The 21,286-nt window shown below is 66.4% G+C and overlaps 3 protein-coding genes across 5 annotated transcripts; 2 read left to right on the top strand and 1 right to left on the bottom strand.

The window, feature by feature from the left end:
• Positions 1-161: 161 nt before the first annotated feature.
• On the bottom strand, positions 162-9,490 carry DGKA (diacylglycerol kinase alpha). Of its 2 annotated transcripts, none has more exons than XM_059719274.1 (24): positions 9,422-9,490; positions 6,417-6,512; positions 6,166-6,242; positions 5,961-6,087; positions 5,768-5,848; positions 5,608-5,657; positions 5,427-5,501; positions 5,226-5,345; positions 4,918-5,035; positions 4,640-4,728; positions 4,369-4,488; positions 4,184-4,282; positions 3,914-4,003; positions 3,600-3,673; positions 3,363-3,437; positions 3,061-3,146; positions 2,517-2,606; positions 2,130-2,290; positions 1,985-2,049; positions 1,821-1,911; positions 1,497-1,686; positions 905-1,025; positions 766-826; positions 162-664 (listed from the first exon to the last, which is right to left on the bottom strand). In XM_059719274.1, the coding sequence occupies exons 2-24, from the start codon at positions 6,484-6,486 to the stop codon at positions 566-568; spliced, it is 2,229 nt and encodes a 742-aa protein (XP_059575257.1). In that variant the 5' UTR covers positions 6,487-6,512; positions 9,422-9,490; the 3' UTR covers positions 162-565. The 2 variants fall into 2 exon arrangements, with proteins under 2 accessions (XP_059575257.1, XP_059575258.1); XM_059719275.1 differs by lacking the exon at positions 9,422-9,490 and adding an exon at positions 9,206-9,402.
• A 4,827-nt stretch (positions 9,491-14,317) lies between these two features.
• Positions 14,318-16,603, top strand: PYM1 (PYM homolog 1, exon junction complex associated factor). Its single transcript, XM_006267695.4, has 3 exons — positions 14,318-14,544; positions 15,074-15,167; positions 15,781-16,603. Exons 1-3 carry the CDS (start codon positions 14,514-14,516, stop codon positions 16,286-16,288), a joined length of 633 nt encoding a protein of 210 aa, XP_006267757.1. The 5' UTR covers positions 14,318-14,513; the 3' UTR covers positions 16,289-16,603.
• A 100-nt stretch (positions 16,604-16,703) lies between these two features.
• Positions 16,704-21,209, top strand: MMP19 (matrix metallopeptidase 19). 2 transcript variants are annotated; one of them, XM_059719291.1, is made up of 9 exons: positions 16,704-17,201; positions 18,763-18,851; positions 18,960-19,090; positions 19,251-19,469; positions 19,822-20,067; positions 20,151-20,291; positions 20,368-20,532; positions 20,622-20,749; positions 20,876-21,209. In XM_059719291.1, the coding sequence occupies exons 3-9, from the start codon at positions 19,024-19,026 to the stop codon at positions 21,104-21,106; spliced, it is 1,197 nt and encodes a 398-aa protein (XP_059575274.1). In that variant the 5' UTR covers positions 16,704-17,201; positions 18,763-18,851; positions 18,960-19,023; the 3' UTR covers positions 21,107-21,209. The 2 variants fall into 2 exon arrangements, with proteins under 2 accessions (XP_059575274.1, XP_019346398.1); XM_019490853.2 differs by lacking the exon at positions 16,704-17,201 and adding an exon at positions 18,046-18,501.
• The last annotated feature ends 77 nt before the right edge of the window (positions 21,210-21,286 follow it).

Below are 21,286 nucleotides of genomic sequence, written 5' to 3'. Positions count from 1 at the left end.
AAGCGAACCCAGGTGTCTGGGCACCCTGTGTGTGCATGATCCTGGCGGTCAGTCCTGCACTCCCCTCCCAGAGCCAAGCCTGGAACCCAGGCATCTGGCTCAACCCCGGGGGGCCCCTGCCCCTACCCTGTCTACCCCCCATGAAGCCAGAGACCACGGGAACCAAACCAATGCAACCTTTATTACTGAATGAGGCACTTGGAGGACGGGGGGAGGTGCAATAAATAGGGCGATGCTGGGGTGGGGGGGGGGCCCAGGGAGCCAGCAGCCGGGGCAGGGAGCTGGGTCGGGTGGGGGGGATCGGGGGGCCCTGCCCCACACCCCACACCCCCAAACCCAGGGGCATCACAGGCCAGGATGCCCTCTTTCCCAGCCCCGGGATTGATGCCACCATGAGATTGTGGATCCAGCAAGCAGGGGAGGCCCAGTGGGCAGGAGACGTGTCAGGTGTCCCCCCTCGAGGCTGATATGAGCAGCTGGGCTGGGCCCGAGTGCAGGAGACCCCCAGGCAACGTAGCAGATGGAAGCGGGGTCCCCAGGGTGCCGAGCTGCAAGGGGGGTCCCCTCAGGGCTCAGGAGGGCCCTTCTTAAGGCCGAAGAAGCTGGAGGAGCGCAGCGGGGGGGCCATGAGCATCGGCGTCTGGTTCTTGTGCGTGATCCGGATCTGCAAGGGCCATGAGCCATGTTGGCAGTGGACCTGGGGGGAGGGCATGACCCATGGCCCCGCCTGGGAGGGAGATGCACCCCCCACAAGGGGGCACCTACCGTGCAGGGCGGCTGCATCCAGGGCTCCCCGTCGATCTGCATGGGCAGCGGCTTCAACGTCCTGCGGAGATGCCAGGTCAAGTAGTGGCAGTGACCCTTCCCCGTGCCAGGCCCAGCCTTGCCCCACTCCCCAGCTCACCTCAGCGTGATCTCGGAGCACTTGGCCAGGCGGGCACCGGCACTCTTCAGACCCGTGTAGATCTGCCCCATCTCCAAGGCGCCCTCCAGCCCTACCACCTCCAGCCGCTTGTCGCTCAGGTCTGTGAGGCAGGGAGGGGGTGCTCAGTGCTGTGCAGAATGCGGCTGGGGGGGAGGCATCACCCACTGCCTTGGGCAAGGCCCCCCCAACCTGCCTCCTGCCAACTACACCAGCCCCACAACAGGCTGCTGTACCTTTAAGGAGGAGGAGGAGGGGCTAAAGGAGCCCCACCCACCAGATGGGGCTGCCCCAGGAGGCCCCACCCACCTGAGTCACACCCCTGCCATGGGCCCCACCCATACAGTCCCACCCACTCAGGCCCCACCCCCTACCAGAAGCTCCACCCTGCAGCCACTCTCATCCAAGCCCCGCCTCTAGAGGTCCCACCCATCTCCAGGCCCCACCCTCTGCCAGCAGCCGCACCCTGCAGTCATGCCCATCCAGGCCCCACCCCTACTAGAGGCCCCGCCCTTTGACCTCGCCCACCTCCAAGCCCTGCCTGCCAGGGGCCCCGCCCCCTGCCCCGCCCCACCTTGCACACAGGTCTTGAGGGCCTCGGGGTCGGTGACGGCCTGGGGCTGTGCCGCGCTGGGCGGGTGCCGCGCTTCGCCCAGCGGCTTCTTGGTCTCACCCCAGAGGTTGGAGCCGCCGTGCATGCTGGGAATGTTGAGCACGGCGATCCCCGACAGCGCGCTGCTCAGCTCCAGGGGGGTCCCGCAGCACTGAGGGGGGAGGGGGGCGGCGTGACTGGGGGCAGGGACGGATCCCCCCAACCCCGGGGCCAGCTCGTCTGGGGCAGCTCCCAGATGGTCCTGCCCTGTCAGAGGGGTGGGGGGCAGGTGCAGGGTGCCCTCACCTCGATGCTCAGACACTCCTTCAGCTTCTTGCAGGTGGCAAAGATGGTCTCGGACGTGGCGAACTCAAAGTACCAGAGTTTGTTCTTCATCCTGCCGGGAGTGGGGGGTTAAATCTGGAGGGGGAGGCAGGAGTTCCAGCTGCCTCCCCACCCCCCATGCCCACCTGCTGTTGAACTTCTCGGGGTACTTCTCCCGCATGACGTGGAAGCGGTGGGCGATGGAGGCGTCCTGGGGACAAGGCAGTGTCAGGGCTGAGGGGGCTGGGACCGGCCCAAGCCCCCCCCCCCTCCGCCCCCACTTCCCCATACCACGCCAATGGAGAAGTAGTTGTTGATGATCTCGTAGGGCACTGGGTCGCCCTTCTCAGCCGGGTTGTCAGGCGTCACCTGCACCAGCCAGCGGTCCATCTGCACCACGCTGCTGCTCTCCACATCCCGCAGCACCCGCAGCAGACTCTCCCCGTCGTACCCTGGGGGGGCAGTGGGATCTCGGGGCCCTGCCAGGCTGCCTCAGCCCGGGGGACCTAGGGGTCCAGCGGGGTCGGGAGCAGGCTTTGACCCCAGGGGCCATGGGGAGGAAACAGAGCCTGCTGGACTTGCACATGCATGTGCAATGCAGAGGGTCTGGAGCACACTGGGCTGCTGGGCTGGGGCACAGCCCAGCTCCGAGGGCCCCACGGGACTGGGGTCACTCACCTCCTCCCCAGCGCAGGCACCGTGCCAGGTCATTGCCAGTGCCCAGCGGAAGCACAGCCACGGGCGGCCGGCGTGGCAGGTTGGCCTTGTCTGCAAAGCGGGGAGTCATTGGGGGGGTGTCAGTGCAAGGAGGGCCAGGGCTCTATCCCGTCCCTGCCCTGCTCCCAGGCTGGCCAGGCGCACTGCAGTGTGCAACGCTACCCACTGCCACCAGGGGGCAGCACAGACTCGGTAAAGGCCTGGGACTGGGCCCAGGGACAGGGAACTGGGGCATCCCAGACACATGGACACACCCTCATGGAACCCATGAGTCCGGGACATACATGCCTGCACACACATGTGCAGAGTCACCATGGAACCCAGGTGTCCAGGACACATGGACACCAGCCCCGCTGGAACCCAGGTGTCCGGGATGCATGCATGCAGACACACATGGGCCCTGTCCCACTCCTCCTACCCCCCACAGCCCCCAGCATGTGCTCTGGGGGTTGTCACCCTCCCATGACAACCTGGCAGCCTCCCACTCCCACCACTGCATGCCCACCGATGGCATCCAGGATCCAGCCCACGGTGCCATCGCCGCCGCATACCAGGATCCGGAAATCAGGCACATCCCGGAAGAAATTCAGCCTGCAGCAAGTGGGTGCTGGTCAGGGCCAGGGTGGGGCCTGCAGGAGCTGGGGGCTACCCCCCAGTCTGTCTGATGCCCTTCACTCCCGACCCACAGCCCCGTCCCCCCAGCCCTACCAGTGCTCCTCACCCTGGACCCGCAGCCCCCATCTATCCCAGTGCCAGGCCCCCAGCTCCCTTCTACCCCTTGTGCTGTGCCTGGAGGGCTGCACTCACCCAGGGGCTGGGCCGCCCTTCAGGAGGTTGTAGACCTGCCGTGGGTTGAGCAGATACTGGAACTTGCGCAGCACCCTGGGACAGGAGACAGGGGCAGGTCAAGTGGGTGGGGAGTGTCAAGGGGCAAGTGTCCTGGTTTCCAGCACTCCCCCATTCTCCCCCTCCCATGGACCCACCACCCAGGACTCCCAGCCAGGCACCCAGGAGTCCAGGGCCCCGCAGCCCCCTGCCCCTCACCTCTCGCCTTGTTTCCCACCACTCTTGGGGTTGACGAAGACCAGGAGTGGGTGGGTGTCGGGCACTGGCAGGACCTGCACGGCGGGGAGGGGAGTCACGAGGGGGCACCCACACCCCTACCCTGCTCAGTGCCATGGACCCACCTGTGTGTGCACATGTATGCGCAAAGGATGAGCATGCACGTGCAAGTGCATGCTTTCCAGTGGGCCAGGCCTGACATCAGATGGAACCGCCACCACCCCCACCCCATGTCCACACTCCCTGGAGTCACCAAGGCACCTGCAGACGCTGGTTCTGCCCCCTGACACACTTACCCGCAGCGCCTGTCCCTCAGGAGGGGTGATGGGGGGCACCCCCTCCTCCATGGGCGTCCCCCCGCCACTCTTCTGGCTATTCTGTCGCTCCTGCAGGGACAGAGCCCTGGTCACTCATGTATGCGGGCACATCTGGGGGCTGGATCCCAGGAGATCCCGGGGCAAGTTCCACGGCCAGCTTGGGGTTCCCACCCCCTGCATCCCTGGGATGTGCCTGGTCTGTGGAGCCCACCTGCCCTGCCCTGCCCAGGGCGGTGTGCCCGCACTCACCAGGACGCCAGGGTAGATGGCTGCTGGGGGCAGCACATGATCACGCAGGGCCCCGCAGTCGCAGGCCTGGGGCAAGTTGGACGCGCACTCTTCGTGCACCTGCGGAGGCAATGTGTTCAGAACTGCCCTTGCCCCCCGCCCCCTGGCCCAGCCCAGCCCAGCCCAGCCCAGCCCAGCCCCCACACCTTGAGGTGGCACCAGACGCAGTGCAGCCCTGTCAGGCTCTGGAAACTCTTGATCTTCTTTTGGCACCGGTCGCACTTGCTGGCCTCACAGCCGCCCTTCACCCATACGTGTAGCTGCACCTGGGGGTGTAAGCCAGATGCCTCGGTTCACCCCCCAACTCTGGGAGAGGGGGCTGGGCTCGGGCGGGGTAGAGCAGGGGGGCTGAGAGCCTGGACGCCTGGGTTCCCTCCCAGTCCCTTGCCCTGTGCTGGAGGGGCCGCCCGGACTCACGCTGGCCTCGCGGCGGGACTTGGCGTAGGTGCTGATGCAGTTGGGCGGGGCGCGGCGGGCGCAGCGCTCGTGCACTGTGTACTTGCAGACTGTGGGCAGTAGGGGGCGACACGCATGTCATGGGAGGGCAGGGCTTTGGCACCCTCCAGCCCCACCCTCCGCTCTGACCTTGGCCAGGCGACGTGGTGCCACCTGCCACTGGCTGGGGGTCCGATCCCCCCCCATCGGAGCTGTGCGGCAGGGGCTCCCCTCCCTGCCATGCCACACTGCGGACTCACAGGTGCAGCAGAGCCCCTGCTTCCGCAGCCCGAGTAGCAGTGCCTCGCACACGTTGCAGTAGACCGGCCGGTTGAAGTGCTTTAGGCGCCACATGTGCTGCCCATCATCCTTCATGTTCTGGGGAAGGCAAGGGGCAGGGGTTAGGGGGTGCCAGGGGAGGGGGGACAGAACAGAGGGGAGCCCTGCCTGCTGTGCACCCCATCTCCTAATTTCTGCAGGGATCGAAGCCCCTGGAGCCTGAGGGGGGCTGCTTGGCCGTGCTCCCCCCCAGGGTCATGCCACCCCCCCCTCCCCACATGGCACTCACCACCTCGAGGCCCAGCAGCACAAGGAGGGGGATGGTGGTGACACCCCCACGCAGCCACTCGGCCAGAGACACTGTCCCGCTGCCATCGTAGTCAATCTCCTTCATCATCTCCTGCAGGATCTGGGGGGGGGGGGGACAGAGCTCAGGGTGGGGTCTGCACAGTCCCCCCCCCCACCCCCTGGTTGCCCACCCAGGGCTCACCGGCTTCAGTTCCGTGACGTCCCAGTCCAGGTACTCGGCTACACGCATCATCTGGGTGATGATCCGGTCAACCTCCTGAGGGGGCCTGTGGTCAGCACTGGCTGGGACCCTCTCCCCACCAAAGTGGGATTGGGGGTCAGCGGTGAGAGGTCAGGTGTCAGGGCCTGCCCCCACTACTCACCGAGCTGTCCAGCAGGCCGTTCCCGTCCTTGTCATACAGCTTAAAGGTAACTGGGGGAGGGGGGAAAGAGCCCAGTGAGCCTCTGCGGGGGGCTCCCCCCAGCTCCCTGCCCCTGGGGGTCCCCCAGGGGCAGAGGACCCTCCCCACCGCCCCCACTCACACTCCAGCTTGTCCTCCGGCCGGCCGCCCTCCAGCAGCGAGAAGTAGCAGGAGACGTCATTGACGCAGACCAGGCCGGTGGCTGCAGGACGGAGGTAGTGCTGAGCCCACCCAGCCAGCGCCCCCTGCCCAGCCCTACTGCGTGTCTGAGCCCCTGCCAGGTCAGGGAGAGTTTCCCACAGCCCACGCCTCACCCGTGGGGTCTGCGGCGCCACCCGTGGTCTGGAAGGACATGAAGAGGCGGCGGCAGAGGTCATCCGACAGCACCTCGGTGTCCAGGTAGCTCTGTAGGAAGAGCCTGAAGCCCTCAAAGTCGATGCACTGGGGGGGCAAAGGGAGTCAGGGGTAGCAGCCCCTAGGGCAGGGGATGAGCTGGGGGGGGCGGGAATCGACACTCACATCTCCCTGCAGGTGCTGGGCCACGGTGCCATCGCCATGGAGCTCCCGCAGCACGTCCTGGACCTTCCTGCCGCTGTCTGGGGGGGTGAGGGGCTGGGGGGCACCCCCCAGCGAGACCCAATGCTGACGCCCACCCAGGGATGCCAAGACTGTGCCCCTTGTTCACCCCCCAGGGAACAGCCCTTTGTCAGGGGGGCTCCCTGCCCTGCCCCCACAAACCCGGGGTGAGCCCCCGGGGCTGCGGTACTCACAGTCGATGAACTGCTGGAGCTGGGCAAACTCCTCGGGGCTCAGCGTGGCCCAGTCCCTGCCCTCCGACATGGTGCCTGGGCGCCGGCGGGTCGAGGCTGCAGAAGCAAAGGGGGGCCATGAGAGCAGTGGGGGGAGGCGACCCCAGCCGTGCCCCCCGGGATCTGCTGAGCCGACACATTCCAGGCTGAGCTGCCAGAGACGGCGCCAGCTGCACCCTCCCCTCGGGACCCCCCCATGAGACCAGCCTGGGCCCAGGAGGGGGGCTCTGCCAGCCAATCAACTCCCTCTGCCCACGGGAGCCATGCCAGCTACCCCTACCCCCCAGCTGGCTCCGTGCCCGGGGGACCCCCGAGTACCACGGGGGCTGGGCCGGCGCCCCCCAGCCATGCCAACGCACGGCTTGCTGCACCGTGAGCCCATGGCTGCTCAGGCAGACACACGGCTGTGGGCACTGGGCAGTGCTGGCGCCGGGGCTCTATCCCCCGCAGGCGGGAGGGGGGTGCGGCTCCAGCACTGCTGACGGGCGATGCGTGCCAATGGGGGGCTGGCGTGTTGTCTGAGTCATGGACACGCGTGTGCATGGGGTGGGGGGAGGGGGTTTTGGCCATGGGCCATGAGGCTCCAGAGCTGCCTGGTGCTTGGGGCCAGATGCCTGGGTTCTACCCCCAGCTCCGGGGCCCAGAGGGTTCCTGAGTCCTTGACCCCTGCCTCAGTTTCCCTGCCAGGACAGTGATGACCCCCCTCCCCGCCGGCACGTGCAGCAGTCACGGGCCTCAGCTCCCCCATTAGTGCATCGTTTATTCAGGCTAATGGGGGCCGCGGCGCCCTCGGTGCTAAGTGCTGTGTCCTGGTGGGGGGGGAAGAAACGCATCTGCGGCGCTAATGGCACCGACGCCTCCCAGTCCCGCAGTGCATGGCAATGCCTCCACCCTGTGCCCCTCACTCCCAACTGGCAGCCCCCTGCCCTCCTTGCCCTGCTGTGCCCCTCATTCGCAACCCCCAGCCCCCTCAGCCCTGCTGGTACTCCTCACTCCCAATCTGCAGCCCCCTGCCCTCCTTGCCCTGCCAGTGCCCCTCATTCTCAACCCGCAGCCCCCTAACCCCCCCCCCACCAGCCCTGCCAGTGTCCTTCACTCCCAACCTGCAGTCCCCTGCCCCACTTGCCCTGCTGGTGCTCCTCACACCCAACGCAAAGCCCCCTGTCCTGCCAGTGCTGCAAAATGTCAACCTGTAGCCCCCTGCTCCCCCACCCATGCTCCTCACTCCCAGCCCACAGCCCCTTGCCTCCCAGCTCTGCTGGTGCCCCTCACTCCTGACCCACAGCTCCCTGCCCCCCACAGCCCTGCAGGCAGCCCCTTGCTCCCCCGCCATTGGTGACCCTCACTACTGACCCGCAGCCCCCTTCCTCCTGCCTAGAGGCGTGCACAGGAGGATACGGTGCATCGCACACACACAAGTGAATCATCCTTGCCCAGAGGCCGCACCCCTGCCCTGCCTGGCCCAGACAGCCTCCCCCAACCCCTGCACCACCGCCAGCCCCCGGCACATGCGCCACTCCCACAGGCGCCTGCTGGAGTGCACACGCGTGTGCAGGGTGGGGCCATGCCAGGCCCCTCCGGCTCCACATGGCCCCAGGGCCTCACGTGCGGGCACCACAGGCTCGGCCCCCCTCCCCCCCCAGCAGGAAGGGGTGGGCGGGCAGCACCCAGGGCTGCTTGAATCACCGCCCAGAGAACAGACGGTGCTGGAGAACAACACACCGGGCATGGGGGGGCTTTTGGGGACCCCACTGCTTGCTGCCTCCTGCATTGGGCATGGCCCAGCTGCAGCCGTGGGGCGGGGCCTGAACTTTGCCCCCAGCTCTGCATCTGTGCCAGCAGCCAACAGGGTCTAGACTGGGTCGGGCAGGGCCATGGGGATTTGCTTACGCAAATATGGAAGCAAAGTAGAGCACCTGCCAGGCACCTGCGGCAGCTCTCCCCTTCCCAGACACTGCCCTGGACCGCTCTGCCATGGGGAAACTGAGGCACAAAGGCAACCTGCTGAGCACACAGGCCTCCCCCATGGTGCCCCAGGGTCCGGGTTCGCCTGTAGCAGCCTCCTTTGAGCTTGGCCCCCACCCGGCTGTCGAGGCGGGCGCCTGGGTGCCCCTGGGCAGCTCCCCACACCCGCCCGGTCCTGCCCCTGCCCTGCGGGGCAAGTTCGAGGCACCTCGGGATTCACCCTCCACTGCCCCGGCCCCTCCAGCAGCTCTGGGGCAGCTCGGCTGTGCCCCCCGGGGCCGGAGCCGCCCCCTGGCAGAGAAGGGCAGGAGGCCTACTGGTTGGAGCGTCCGTCCTGTGCGCGGGGCAGCTCGCGGGTGGGACGGGGCAGGACCCGGCCGCCGGGGTCCCCGGGGGCGCGCAAGGGCCGGCGCGGGCGAGGCCCGGGGTTCCCGGCTCCGCAGCCCCCGCCGCGGGCGCTGCCCTCCGCGCCCGCCTGCCTGGGCGGGGGCAGCCCGCTCCGAGCATCCCCCTCGGGGCCGGCCGGGTGGAGGGGCCAGGCGCGGGGAGCCGGCCCCGGGACAGACCGCGCCGGCTCCGAGACCCGCAGCAGGTGCCGGCCTGGGCACCGCGGCCCCGATCCCGGCGGGAAGGGCCCGATCCCGCCGCCGGCACCAGCCCTGCCTCCCCGCCCGCCCGCCGGGGCCGGGCTCGGGCTCCGCCGCGCGGCTCCTTCCTTTTCCCCCCGGGGCCCGGTTCCCCGGGACCCCCCGGCCCCGGCTGCCCTCGTCCGCCCCGGGCCGCACCTGGAGCAGAGCCGAGGCCGCCGCCGCCGCCGCTCCCCGGGGCCGGGAGATCCGTCCTCCCCTCCCTCCCTGCCTGCCGCCCGGGGCCGCCCCCTGACATCACATCGCGGCTCCGCTCCCGCCCCGGCCCGGGGCTGCGGCGGCTCCGAGCTTGCCGTGGGGAGGTGCCCGTGCCCGGGGGCTGCGGCGGGGCGGGCGGGTCCGCGGGGCTCCTACCGGGCACGGGCCTCCCTGGGTCTGCGTGTGTGTGACTGTGTGTGAGTGTGTGCACCGCACCTGGGCCTGTGTGTGCATGCATGTGTGAGCGTGTGTGGGCCATGCCTGGGTCTGCGAGTGCATGCAAGTGTGAGCATGTGCATCATGCCTGGGTCTGCCTGTGCATGCACTTGTGAGCATGTGAGCCATGCCTGGGTCTGCGTGTGTGGTGTGTGTGTGTGAGCATGTGCACCACACCTGGTGTGTGCCTGTGCATGCACTTGTCAGCATGTGAGCCATGCCTGGGTCTGTGTGTGCATGCCTGTGTAAGTGTGTGCAAGCCATGCCTGGGTCTGTGTGTGCATGCCTGTGTGAGTGTGTGAGAGCCATGCCTGGGTCTGTGTGTGTGAGCATGTACACCACACTTGGGTCTGTGTGTGCATGCAAGTGTGAGTGTGTGCACCACACCTGGATCAGCATGTGGATGCCTGTGGATGCCACTCCTGGGTCTGTGTGTGCATGCAAGTGTGAGCATGTATGAGCTGTGCCTGGATCAGCATATGCAGGCAAGTGTGACAGTGTGCACCATGCCTGGGTCTGCATGTGCATGCCTGTGTGAGCATGTGTGCACCACACATGAATTATAGTGTGTACATGCCTCTAAGCAAATGTGCACCACACTTGGATCAGCATGTGCATGCATGTGTGAGCATGTGCACCACGCCTGGGTCTGCGTATGTGTGTATGTGTAAGCCTGTGCACACCACATCTGGATTAGCATGCACATGCATATGTCAGCATGTGTGTGCCACACATAGATTAGCATGTGCATGCCTGTGTGCGCCATGCCTGGATCAGCGTATTTCATAGACATTAGGGCTGGAAGGGACCTCGGGAGATCATCGAGTCCAGCCCCCTGCCCAAAGGGCAGGAAGTCAGCCGGGTTCATAGGATCCCAGCAAGATGAGCATCCAGTTTGCTCTTGAAGGTGTTCAATGTGGGCGCTTGAACCACCTCCGGTGGCAGGCTGTTCCAGACCTTGGGGGCTCGGACAGTAAAGAAATTCTTCCTTATGTCCAGCCGGAAACGGTCTTGTAGTAGTTTATGACCATTCGACCTAGTCGTCATCCCTTGGGGCGCTCTGGTGAACAAACGTTCCCCCAGATACTGGTGGTCACCCCTGATAAACTTATAGGTGGCCATCAGATCACCCCTGAGCCTGCGCTTTTCCAGGCTAAAGAGCCCCAGGGCTCTCAGCCTGTCATCGTAGGATCTGCTTGTATGGTGTGAGCATGTGTGTGCCACACCTGGATTAGTGTACGTGCCACGCCTGGATCAGCGTGTGCATGCCCATGTGAGTGTGCATTCTCCGGCACTGCCTGCTGGCACACCTCGGCGGCTCAGAGCCAGGCTGGCGCAGCTGGGCCCCCGCACAGGCCCCGGCAGGCCAGGGCGGCTCCGCACGCGGGCGGCAAGACAGCAGAGCTGGAGGCAGCGAACGCCATGGGCCCTGTGGCGCCTCCTTCCCTCCTGCCCCCATGTGGCCCCCATGGCAGGAGGGGCAGTTGTGAGAAGGGGTGGGGGCTCAGGCCCTGCTGGCACCTGGACTGAGACCTGCCAGGTTTGTGCCACCCAAGGGCCAGGCTGTGACCTGTGTCCCCAGCACCAGGGCCACGGCATAGGTCTCTCTCTCCCAGGCCCAGGTGGTGGCAGGGAGGCCACACCGGGTCCCGGAGGCCGAGGTACCCCCGCCCATGGCAGGGCCCGGGGGCGGCCTTGGCGCCCGGAATTTCCCTGGCTGCAGCTGCGCGGGGCTGCGTGGGCGAGAGGTGCGAGCGCCGCCTCGTCTCATCTCCGCAGCAGCTACGAACGACGCGCCGCAGCCCCAGCCCCAGCCCCAGCCGCAGCCCCTCCCAGAGGCAGGCAGGGACCGGCCCAGGCCTCCTCTGGCAAGGGTGGCGGGGGAGGGGCTGCCCGCCTCCCTCCCCTCCCCGCCGGGCATACTGCCCCTGGAGGTGCCCGCGGAGCCGGAAGCCACAGAGCAACAAAGGCTGCTGCAGAGCCCGGGCCCCAGCTCCCGGGGCACCAGGCACTGTGTGGGCGTCTGCCGCGGGGCTGCACAGCTCTGCGTGTGTGCATGCTAGTGTGTGTGTGCAGGTATGTGTGAGCGCGTGCCTGTGCATGTGAGCGTGTGCACCTGTGTATATGTGACTGTATGTGTGCATGTACATGTCAGCATGTGTTGGTGTGTGGGCATGTGCATGTACGGGTGTTGTGCATGTGTGTACATGTAAGTGCATGTGTGCGAGTTCATGTGAGCTTGTGCATGTGAGTGTGTGCATATGTTTGTACATGTCAGTGTAGTGTGTGTGCATGTACGAACGTGCGTGGAAGTATACACACATGTACATGCATGTGTACCTGTGAGTGTATGTGTGCACATGTTTGCACATGTGGACATGCACAAGTGCATGCATCTGTACATGTGCGCATGTATATATATGTATGCATGCATGCAAGTGTGCATGTTCATGTATGCATACACGTGTAAGAGCGTGCACGTGTACATGTCCCACCTGCTCAGCTCCCAGCTCTCAGCTCCCAGTCCAGCCTGGCTGCCCAGCACCGGGGTGAATCAGCGCCACCGCGGGGCAAGGCGCCAGCACAGACTGGCAGTGCCGTTCCATGGATGCCAGCCCAGGGCAGGGTGGGGGGGCCCAAGGAGATGGGGCAGGAAAGTCAATGGGGACTGGGAGCACTGTGCTCATGGAGGGGGCACTGCATCCTTGGAGAAGAGGGGGTTGGGGCCCCTGCCTGGTTTGGCAGCCCACTCCTTGCACACGTGTGCATGTGCACAAACATGCATGCCCATGCATGGACCACGGAGAGCCAAGGGACAACTCGGACCCTTCCACTCCAGGAGACCCTCCCTGTGCTCCTGGTGGTACAGGGGCCATGATACAGGGCAGCCCCGCGTCTACCAGGCAAAGAACCCAGGAATCCTGCGTGCCAGCCGGGGGTCCAGGCTCCTCGAGGAGCTGGGGGGAGCAGCCCAGAGGCTTGGCTCTGCCCCTTCTGCTGTAGCCAGAGTAGCACCCCCGAGTCTGGACCCTAGCCTGGGCTGCAAGGCCCAACACAGCAGTCATGAGACAGAGCATGTGCCGGCCTTGTCTGGCTGGGCATCCAGGAGGTTGGCACCTTCCCCAGCGCCAGCCACAGACACAGACCCGTAGCCTGTTTCCCTCCCAAGTGGCCACTTTCTCTTTGCCTGCTTCCAGACTAACCACGGCCCTTTAGCGTTGACCGCAGGGCTGAGCCTTCCCCTGGCACACGGCACTTCCCCTGGTGCTGACGTGGCCAAAGGAGGCTGCAACCTCTGTGAAGCTGGTGCCTGTTCCCAGAGCTGCGCTTGTACATGGGGCTGGACCCTGTCCTGGCCTGGCGCTGTCCTTGGTGCAAACTAGAGCAGCCCTGGGGGGACTCTGGCTGCCTGGGGCTGCAGCAGGGACCTGCCACTGCCCAGGGCACTCTGCTCCCCGCTGACCAGGGGGGCTGCCCTGCCCCCCCCCCGAACCCTTGTATGACACGGATCCGCCCCAGGGCATCTGCAGGAGGGCAGGGAGGGCACTTGACCTCCCTGGGGACACAGGCTTTCCCCATGCGGCACCTCCCTGGCCACAACGGCTTCCCCCCGGCATCTCTCGCCCACATCAGCGGTCGCAGCTCCGGGGTTCCCTGCCCGCCGGGCACTTGCCTGGTAAACCTCAAGTCTCAGTTGATAAGGATCAGCTGCCGCAGCTCCACTGCACTGGAGGGGTGATGGGGGCCACACGACCGCCCTGGCTGCTCTGGGAGCGCTCGGCGTCTGGGCAGCTTGTCAGGGCCTGCTAAATGCCGGGCGCCGGTAAGGCCAGGCAGGCTGGCCTCCGCGAGAGCAGCACAGCTCGATAGCTCTGTGCCAGGGCAGGGGAAACAGCCTTTTCCTCCAGCGCCCGGCTCTACTCAGCGCTTCCTGCCCAGCTGCCGCAGGGCTGCGCCTGCCCGCAGGGAGCAGGAGCGCAGCATCCGCCTGCACTTGCAGTCACGGCAGCTGGGAGGCTGCTGGGCCTCGCCAGGGTCACGCTCCGGGGCAGGGGCCATGGCCTTGGCCCCAGGGTCAAGACCTGCCTTGCCTGGTGAGGCAGGCAGAAGCCCCCGGCCTGGCCTCAAGGGCTGCCCAGGCCACGCGCGGAGCCGCTTGATTGCCATGCCCGGGCAATTATTTTGGGCAGAGGGCTGCCTACTGAGTTTTGGCAAGCCATCGACAGGCAGCCCAGGGCAGATAAATATTAATTTTCTAAACTTTTTAGGGGCCCTGTGGGCTGGATAGAATAACCCGGCGGGCCACATCCAGCCTCCAGGCCACATTTTGCCCACCCCTGCCCTAGGGTCTCCCCATGGCAGCTAGGGGCCTGTGGGGTCAAGGGTCAGGGGTCCCCAGCTGGCAGGGGCAGGCAGTGGGAGGCCACCGGCGACCCCTGACCCCCAGGCCCTGGGGACCCGCTCTAAGGGGTCCCCATGGCAGCCCGGGGGCTCCCCAGGGAGTCCTGCTCCAGGTGGGGGGTCAAGGGCCAGAGGTTGCTGGCTGGCAGGGGCAGAGTTTGGGAAGCAGCCATTGACCCCCGACCCCCACCTGGGGCAGGACTCCCTGGGGAGCCCCCGGGCTGCCATGGGGACCTCTTAGAGCGGGTCCCCAGGGCCTGAGGGTCAGGGGTCGCCGGTGGCCTCCCACTGCCTGCCCCTGCCAGCCGGGGACCCCTGACCCTTGACCCTCCCCACCTGGGCTTTCTGGGGGTGGGGGCATGGTTGCCACGGAGACCCACAAGGCTATGTAGGGGGGCTGGTGTTTCGGGGGGGGGTTAGCTTAGGCCCTAGTGCATTCTGGGAACCCCTCTGGAGGCTCGCGGAGGCCCCGCCCCGCAGTGCCCGAGCGCGGGGAGCCCCCGAACACGCCCCTGGCCCTTTAAAAACAAAATGGCCACCCACTTCCCAGCCTATCTCCCCCCTTCGCCCCACCCACTTCTGCCGCTTCCGGGGCGGGGCCGCGCGGCCGGAAGTGGGTCGCGTTTCCAAGATGGCGACTCCCTATGTGACGGACGAGACCGGTGAGTGCGCGAGGCGCGGCCCCCCCACAGGTCCCGCCCGCCTCCCGGGCCGCACGGCACTCCCAGCTGCACTGCCCGCCTGGCCCCGCCCCCGGGCGCGGTGGGCCCCGCCCCTTCGCCTGGCCCCGCCCCCGCGCTGTGCGAGCCCCGCCCCCAGCCAAGCCCTCGCCCCCCCGGCCTCCAGTGGGTGGTATTGGCCCCCCCCCCCCCCCAGCCTGCCCCCCCGACCCGTGCTCCCCATCCCAGCCTGGCCCTCCTTTGACCTTTGTGGGCCTCCCCCAACTTGCCCCTGTGACTCCCTTGTCTTGGCTCCCTGTGATGTGTGACCCCCCCCAGCTCCCGGTCGTCACCCTGTGACCCCCCCCTCCCCTCAACCCTTGCAGGGAAGCAGAACTGTGATCTGGGGCTGGGGGGGGACACTGGCTAGAGGGAGTTGCCCAGGCTGGGGGGGGTGGGGGGGCTGCAGGGCTCCCATGAGCTGCTTTGGGGCTGGGCCCCCCCCCCCAGTAACACGTGTCCCGACGCGCAGGGAAGTACATCGCGTCCACGCAGCGCCCGGATGGCACCTGGCGGAAGCAGCGGCGGGTGAAGGAGGGCTACGTGCCGCAGGAGGAGGTGCCCGTGTAAGTAGAGCCCGGCTCTGCTCCCCGCACCTGGCACATCTCTCGCGGGCCCTGATTGTGGTTGAGCCCAGTTCCAAACAGGCGTCGGGTTTGTCTGCGCAAGCTCCACCGGCTTCGGCCCGTAGGCAAGGCCCCAGGTGTCGTCCTCCCTGGCCTGTGCCCGTGTCGGCGCCAGCACCCAGGGCTGGAGCTCTGTTTCATGGGGGCTCGGCTGTGCGGAGCCACCCGCGGGGGCTGCCTGTGCCCGCATCCCCCAAAGGGCTCAGGTCCTGGGGCCGGTGCTTGGCACTGCCCCTTCTGCGGGGCCGGCCAGGCAGGAGGGTTATTCCCAGAGCCATTCCCAATAGCTTGCTTGGCCTTGGTGGGGGGCTGGTGGGGACTCGGTGTGGAGCGGGGGTGCTCTGAGTGGTGTTGACGTGCAGAGCTGATTTGCTGCAGGTGCAGCTCCTGCTTCAGGCTGGAATTGGCTGGTGTTTAGTTGTCACCGCCAGCCGCTGCCCACCACGAGCCTGTGGGCACTGAGAGCCACCCTCCGGCAGACACAGCCCTAGTCAAGCTGGGGCCACGCAGCAGCGGAGGGAAGCAGAGCATTGATGGGTTTTATTCTGCACAGGTACGAGAACAAGTATGTGAAATTCTTCAAGAGCAAACCCGAGCTGCCTCCCGGGCTGAGCCCCGAGGCCAACGCGCAGCCCGGGCGGCCGGCGCCACGGGCCGAGAGCGGCGAGGTTGGGCTCTCTAAGACGGCCAAGAGGAACCTGAAGCGCAAGGAGAAGAGGAAGCAGCAGCAGGAGAAAGGGGAGAAGGACACAGATGAACTGATCCAGGTGCTGGAGAAGACCACACTCTCGGGGGGTGGTGCTGGGGACCGGGGCCTACCTGCCCCACCACAGCCGCTGGCCTGCGGTGCCAAGGCCCCCGGGGACGGGGAGGCCTTAGCCGCCGTGGCGGAGAAGACGAAGAAGATCAAAAACCTGCGGAAGAAGCTGCGGCAGGTGGAGGAGCTGCAGCAGCGTGTGGACTCTGGGGAGATCAAGCAGCCAAGCCGGGAGCAGCTGGAGAAGCTGGCACGGCGGAAAGCGCTGGAGGAGGAGCTCGAGGACTTGGAGCTGGACTTGTAGGGCCACAGGGCCCAGCCCGGCCTGGTGGCGTGGGGGCAGGCTCCCCTGGCGGGTGCGGGTGCAAGGGCCTGGCGCGGCTCTCTTGGGTGCTGTCTGATTTTTAAGAACAATTCTCCTGCCTCTCTCTGCGCTAGAGCTGGCCCCTCTCTGACTTCTCCGTCCTCGGTTATTGTATTGGGGGCCGGGGGGCGGAGCCTGACCCTGCCCCCCACCCTTCCACCCCTCCAATGTCTTGTGTTCTTGTTGCTCCGCGCCCGCCGCCTCCTTTCATTTTTAAAACTGATGCAATAATAAAATTGCAGTAGTGACGCGGCAGCTGGGCCAGTGCCGGTGTCCTTGCCTTGCTCCGTGGGGGCGGCTCTGGGTCCTGGCCGAGTCCCAAGCTCCTGACCTCCCACCTGAACACTGGATCTGGCCCCCATGAGGCAAGTGTTGCCCCTTCAGCCCCCACTCCACAACCCCAAAGTCTTCCGGCCCAGCCAGAACTGCAGCTGTCCCTCGGAGCTGGCCTGGCCGCAGGGTTTCTCCTGTAGCCATGGGGGTTGTGACACCCGCCAGCTTCAGTATTACTGCCTGAGTCTCAGGGACTTGATGCTGTCCCCTCCAAGAGCCTGGGCTGGCAGCAGCAGTGCCCCTTTGTCCCCGGATGCCCCCAAGGGGAAGTCTCCAGGACACGGAGTGGCTCTGCCAGCTGGTTCCAGCAGGTGGCGCTGTTAAGCTGGGAGGGGGAGGAGGTGAGACTGGCCCCTGGGGTCTGGCTGCCTGAGGCAGGGCTACCTCTCCCCAGCTGATGTGGAGGCAGGGGCTTGGCTTTCGGACCCTCCTTACTCCATCAAGGCCAAGGCCGGGGGCTCCCTCTATCCCCTAGAGCCGGGGCTGGCAGCAGTGACAGGCGGGAGTTTTTGGGAACAAGGTTTGTGACTAATGGAGGTTGCCGTGGAGACCGGGGCCTGACTAAGCTGGCGCTGGGCCCAGGCGCAGCCTGGGCTCAAGCCGGCAGGAGGGGGCCCGGGCTAGGGGCGATGTACCCGGGGACAGGCTGATCCTGGAGGCTCTTCCCTGCTTCCCTTTTGCAGAGAGGGAAACTGAGGCAGGACAGGGAATGTCAGAGGGCTGAGGCTGTGTCAGTTGGGGCAAGAACCAGGGGGCAATGGGGCAATGTCCAGCCCCCCCCAGCCACCCTGGTGGGTCATGAGCAGAGTGAGGCCACTGTGGAGCTGGTGGCGCATAGCTGACGCATCATGCTGCCCGGGAAACACAGACGCATGCAGCCTTGACCCGGCCCTGCCACCCCCTGACTCCCAGGGGTGCGGGGCCCTGACAGGCAGCACTGATGCCTGTTCCCGGCAGCCCCCAGGTCTCCAGCCGCAGCTTCCTGCCTGCCCTTTGTGTGCAAAGGTTGGGCAGCTTTGGGGGGCTGCCTCCACCCCCATGGGGCTGGCAGCTGCTGGCCTGTGGTTTGGCTTGTTGAGAGGCAGCACTGTTCAGGGGAAGGGGTGGGCAGGGCGCCTGGGTTCTATTCCCAGAGGTGCTCAGGACTCCTGGGTTCCCCTCTGGGCCCTGGGAGGGGAGAGATGGTCTGTGGCTGGGCAGAAGCTGGGAGTCTGGCCCCCTAGGCTCTATTTCTAGAGGAAGGACTGGAGTGGGGGGGGCTGCTGCTGCTCTCCCCAGATGCAGTTGTATTGAGCGCTGAGGGGGCGGGGAAGCATCTCTTGCCCTGGCTGTCCTGGCCGAGGGTGAACCCTTTGACCCCCCGCGTCCCCGCTATGCACATCCTCAGCCCTACTCCTGATTCATTCCAGGGCGAGGGCTGGGGGAGCCTGACAGTCTAATCCTAAACCTAAGGGCCAAGAGGGGAAACTGAGGGACAAGGCAAGGACTCTAGGCAGGAGCTGGGAGCAGAGCCCAGACGTTCAAACCCTGCTGGGCCGCCTGAGCAGACTCCTGGGGGTTAACATGCGGCTGTCGGACCAGGGGGCTGTGGTTGCGACACAGCTGCGCTGTGTGTGAGTCATTGGCCCAGGCAGGCGGATAAAGGGGAACAGAGCCAGGCCCAGGCCAGAGGCTGCAGCCGGAGCTATATGGGACGAAGCGGGGCCACGGGTCTGCTCCCAGTGCCCAACATGGGGCTGGCTCTGCTCCTCCAGGCCTGCGCCCTCACCCTGGCCACCAGCGCCATGGCCCCTGATCTCCACAAGGAGCACGAGGCCATGGTAGGTCCATGCAGGGAGGGTGGGGGGCGTGGAGGTGGAGGACAGGAAGGTCGGTGACCCCAGCGTCTCCTGAGCCTGGGCACAACAGGGGGGTCGCATGGGGGTGCTGGACACCCGGGTTCCCTTCCCAGCCCTGGCAGGTACCACCCTGAGCTTCCCCTGGGAAAGGGCTGGGGCCTGCCCCACTCCTAAGCTTCTCCCACCCCGGTGCAGGGTGGGGGTGCAGGGGGCATGCTGCTGAGCTCGGTCTGTGCCCCCCAGAGCTACCTGCAGCAGTTTGGCTACCTGCAGAAGCCACTGGAGACACTGGAGGACGAGTTCACCAAGGAGGAGGTGGCCGAGGCCTTAAGGTGAGACTCCTACACCCTAGCAGGGCTGCAGGGGCTGGCCTAACCCCCAGCCCATGTTCTGGGGACCTCCAGGTCATGGCTCCACCAGGACCCTGCCTGTGCCCCCAGGTCCTTCCAGCAGGCCTTAGAGCTGCCCGTCACCGGCCGCCTGGATGCAGCCACGCTGGCGCGGATGCAGGAGCCGCGATGTGGGGTTGAGGACCCCTTCAACCAGAAGACCCTGAAGTACCTGCTGCTGGGTGAGCAACGCAGCTCCTGGGGGCACCAGGGTGGACATGGGCAGGGCAAGGGGTGCAGGGCACCAGGTTTAGGGTCAAGGTGCTTGGGGTCATGGTCAGGACCCTGGTGGGGTCCCCAGCCCTTTCCCCCACATCACACCCAGCCTGTGTGCCCGTGCAGGCCGCTGGCGGAAGAGGCACCTGACATACCGGCTCTATGGCCACGCACCAGACCTGGGCCCCCCCAGTGCCACTCGCGCTGCCATCCAAGCCGCCTTCCGCTACTGGAGTAACGTGGCACAGCTCAGCTTCAGGGAGCTGCGACATGGCTGGGCTGACATCCGCCTCTCCTTCCACGGCACCGCGCCCTGGACCTGTTCCCGCCCTTTTGATGGACCTGGTACCCGCCTTGCAGCCCTGGGCAGGGGGGGAGACGGGGCTGTCCCGTGGGGGGTGCTGGTCTGGCTTTGCTAGGGCCTGACACTAGGGGGTGCTACACTATAGGAGGCAGGGGCACTAATGCCTGGGGCATCTACAGGGGCAAGGTAGAAGGTGCTGATGTCCCAGGCACCACTGGGGGCGTGGGGCGCTGTGCTGTGGGGGGGCAAAGCATGGGGCAGGAGGGGGCACTGATGCTCTGTGGCTGAGCTGCAGAGCAGGGGCCACCAATGCAGCTGTGCTAGGGCTGCCAGGGGCAGGGGCGGGGGGGCTGCCAGGCAGCCCCTGGTCCAAGCTCACCGGCCCCTGCACAGGGAAGGTGCTGGCACACGCTGATGTACCCGAGGAAGGTACAGTGCACTTTGATGAGGCCGAGCGTTGGACTGAGGGCTCGTACCGTGGCACCAACCTACGCCTTGTGGCCGCCCATGAGATAGGCCATGCACTGGGCCTGGGTCATTCCCGCTACCCTGGTGCCCTCATGGCCCCTGTCTACACCGGCTACCGGCCCAGCTTCCGCCTGCACGCTGATGACATCGCTGGCATCCAGGCGCTCTATGGTGAGAGCATCCCCCCCCCATCCCACCTCTCCTGTGGGACCCCCATCTCCACCCCCACCCCAACCCCCTCTCATCCCTTGTAGGCAAAAGGACCCCAGTAGCCACGACCCTGGAGCCGACACCGGCGCCAACACCGGCACTGACCTCAAAGCCCCCCAGGCCCAGCCTGGCACCTGCCCCAGTACCTGACCCCTGCACGGATGATCTGGACGCCATGATGCTGGGTAAGCTCCCCCTTCCCATCCCCGGAAACCCCCTGCCCACAGGCATTGACACCCACCACCTCCACTGTCCTTCCAGGCCCCTATGACAAGACCTATGCCTTCCGGGGTGACTATGTCTGGACCGTCACTGACTTCGGGGCCAACCCACTGCTGCCCGTGGGCGCCCTGTGGAAGGGGCTGCCTGGGCGGCTGGATGCAGCCGTGCACTCGCCCCTCACTGGCCGCAGCTATTTCTTCAAAGGTGGGAGATGTGGAGCGGGGGTCTGGTGCTGGGAGATGGAGGGTGGGGATCTATGGTTGGGGCTCCTGCTGACCCCCCTCGTGCCGCAGGAGACAAGGTCTGGCGCTACCGTGGCTTCCAGCTGGACCCTGGCTACCCCAAGCTGCTGACCCGTACCCTCACCCACCTTGATGCTGCCTTGTACTGGCCGATCAACCAGAAGATCTTTCTCTTCAAGGTATGGGATGGGATGGGGGGGAACCTCTGGCCCTGCCCTGTTCCCCGCCCAGCTCCACAGGCCAGGGGACAAGACCCTCCCCTGGTACTGGAGGCAACGCACCCATCTCCCCCTCCCACTCCGCAGGGCACCGGCTACTGGCAGTGGGACGAGCTGGGTTGGAGCCACCTCTCGAGCTCCCCCAGGCCCATCACCAGCCTCTTCACAGGCATCCCGGCCCCGCTGGATGCGGCGCTGACCTGGACCAATGGCCACGTCTACTTCTTCCGCGGCACCCAGTACTGGCGGGTGAATGGGCAGCTACGGGCGGAGCGCGGCTACCCCCTCAGCACGGCTGAGCGCTGGATGCAGTGCTAGGGCCCAGTGTGCAATGGGGGAGGGGGGCAGGAACCCAGGCATCCGGGCTGGGACTGGAACAAAAACCCTCCATGGGGTTGCACAATAAACCCACTGGAGTCCATGCGGCTGGGCCGTGGGATGTGTTGGCCCCAGTGTGGGGCTTGGTGCTGCCCCCTGGACTCGGTGCTCCCAGAGACC

The sequence above is a fragment of the Alligator mississippiensis genome, chromosome 15 (genome assembly GCF_030867095.1).
Source record: "Alligator mississippiensis isolate rAllMis1 chromosome 15, rAllMis1, whole genome shotgun sequence".
NCBI classification, from domain to species: Eukaryota; Metazoa; Chordata; order Crocodylia; family Alligatoridae; genus Alligator; species Alligator mississippiensis.
This window is presented reverse-complemented; position numbering and strand designations above follow the sequence as displayed.

What these genes read in the sequence shown, in the direction of transcription:
- DGKA (XM_059719275.1), bottom strand. Translation starts at nt 9,305, where the DNA reads ATGTCAGGGGGCGGCCCCGGGCGGCAGGCAGGGAGGGAGGGGAGGACG. An exon ending in TGGCGCCGCAGACCCCACGG is followed by an intron (nt 5,849 to 5,960) that starts GTGAGGCGTGGG and finishes TCCGTCCTGCAG; the next exon opens with CCACCGGCCTGGTCTGCGTC. An exon ending in GCAGGGGCTCTGCTGCACCT is followed by an intron (nt 4,729 to 4,917) that starts GTGAGTCCGCAG and finishes TACTGCCCACAG; the next exon opens with TCTGCAAGTACACAGTGCAC.
- PYM1 (XM_006267695.4), top strand. Translation starts at nt 14,514, where the DNA reads ATGGCGACTCCCTATGTGACGGACGAGACCG. An exon ending in CTATGTGACGGACGAGACCG is followed by an intron (nt 14,545 to 15,073) that starts GTGAGTGCGCGA and finishes CCCGACGCGCAG; the next exon opens with GGAAGTACATCGCGTCCACG. An exon ending in CCGCAGGAGGAGGTGCCCGT is followed by an intron (nt 15,168 to 15,780) that starts GTAAGTAGAGCC and finishes TATTCTGCACAG; the next exon opens with GTACGAGAACAAGTATGTGA.
- MMP19 (XM_019490853.2), top strand. Translation starts at nt 18,370, where the DNA reads ATGGGACGAAGCGGGGCCACGGGTCTGCTCCCAGTGCCCAACATGGGG. An exon ending in TCTGGACGCCATGATGCTGG is followed by an intron (nt 20,292 to 20,367) that starts GTAAGCTCCCCC and finishes CTGTCCTTCCAG; the next exon opens with GCCCCTATGACAAGACCTAT. An exon ending in CCGCAGCTATTTCTTCAAAG is followed by an intron (nt 20,533 to 20,621) that starts GTGGGAGATGTG and finishes CTCGTGCCGCAG; the next exon opens with GAGACAAGGTCTGGCGCTAC.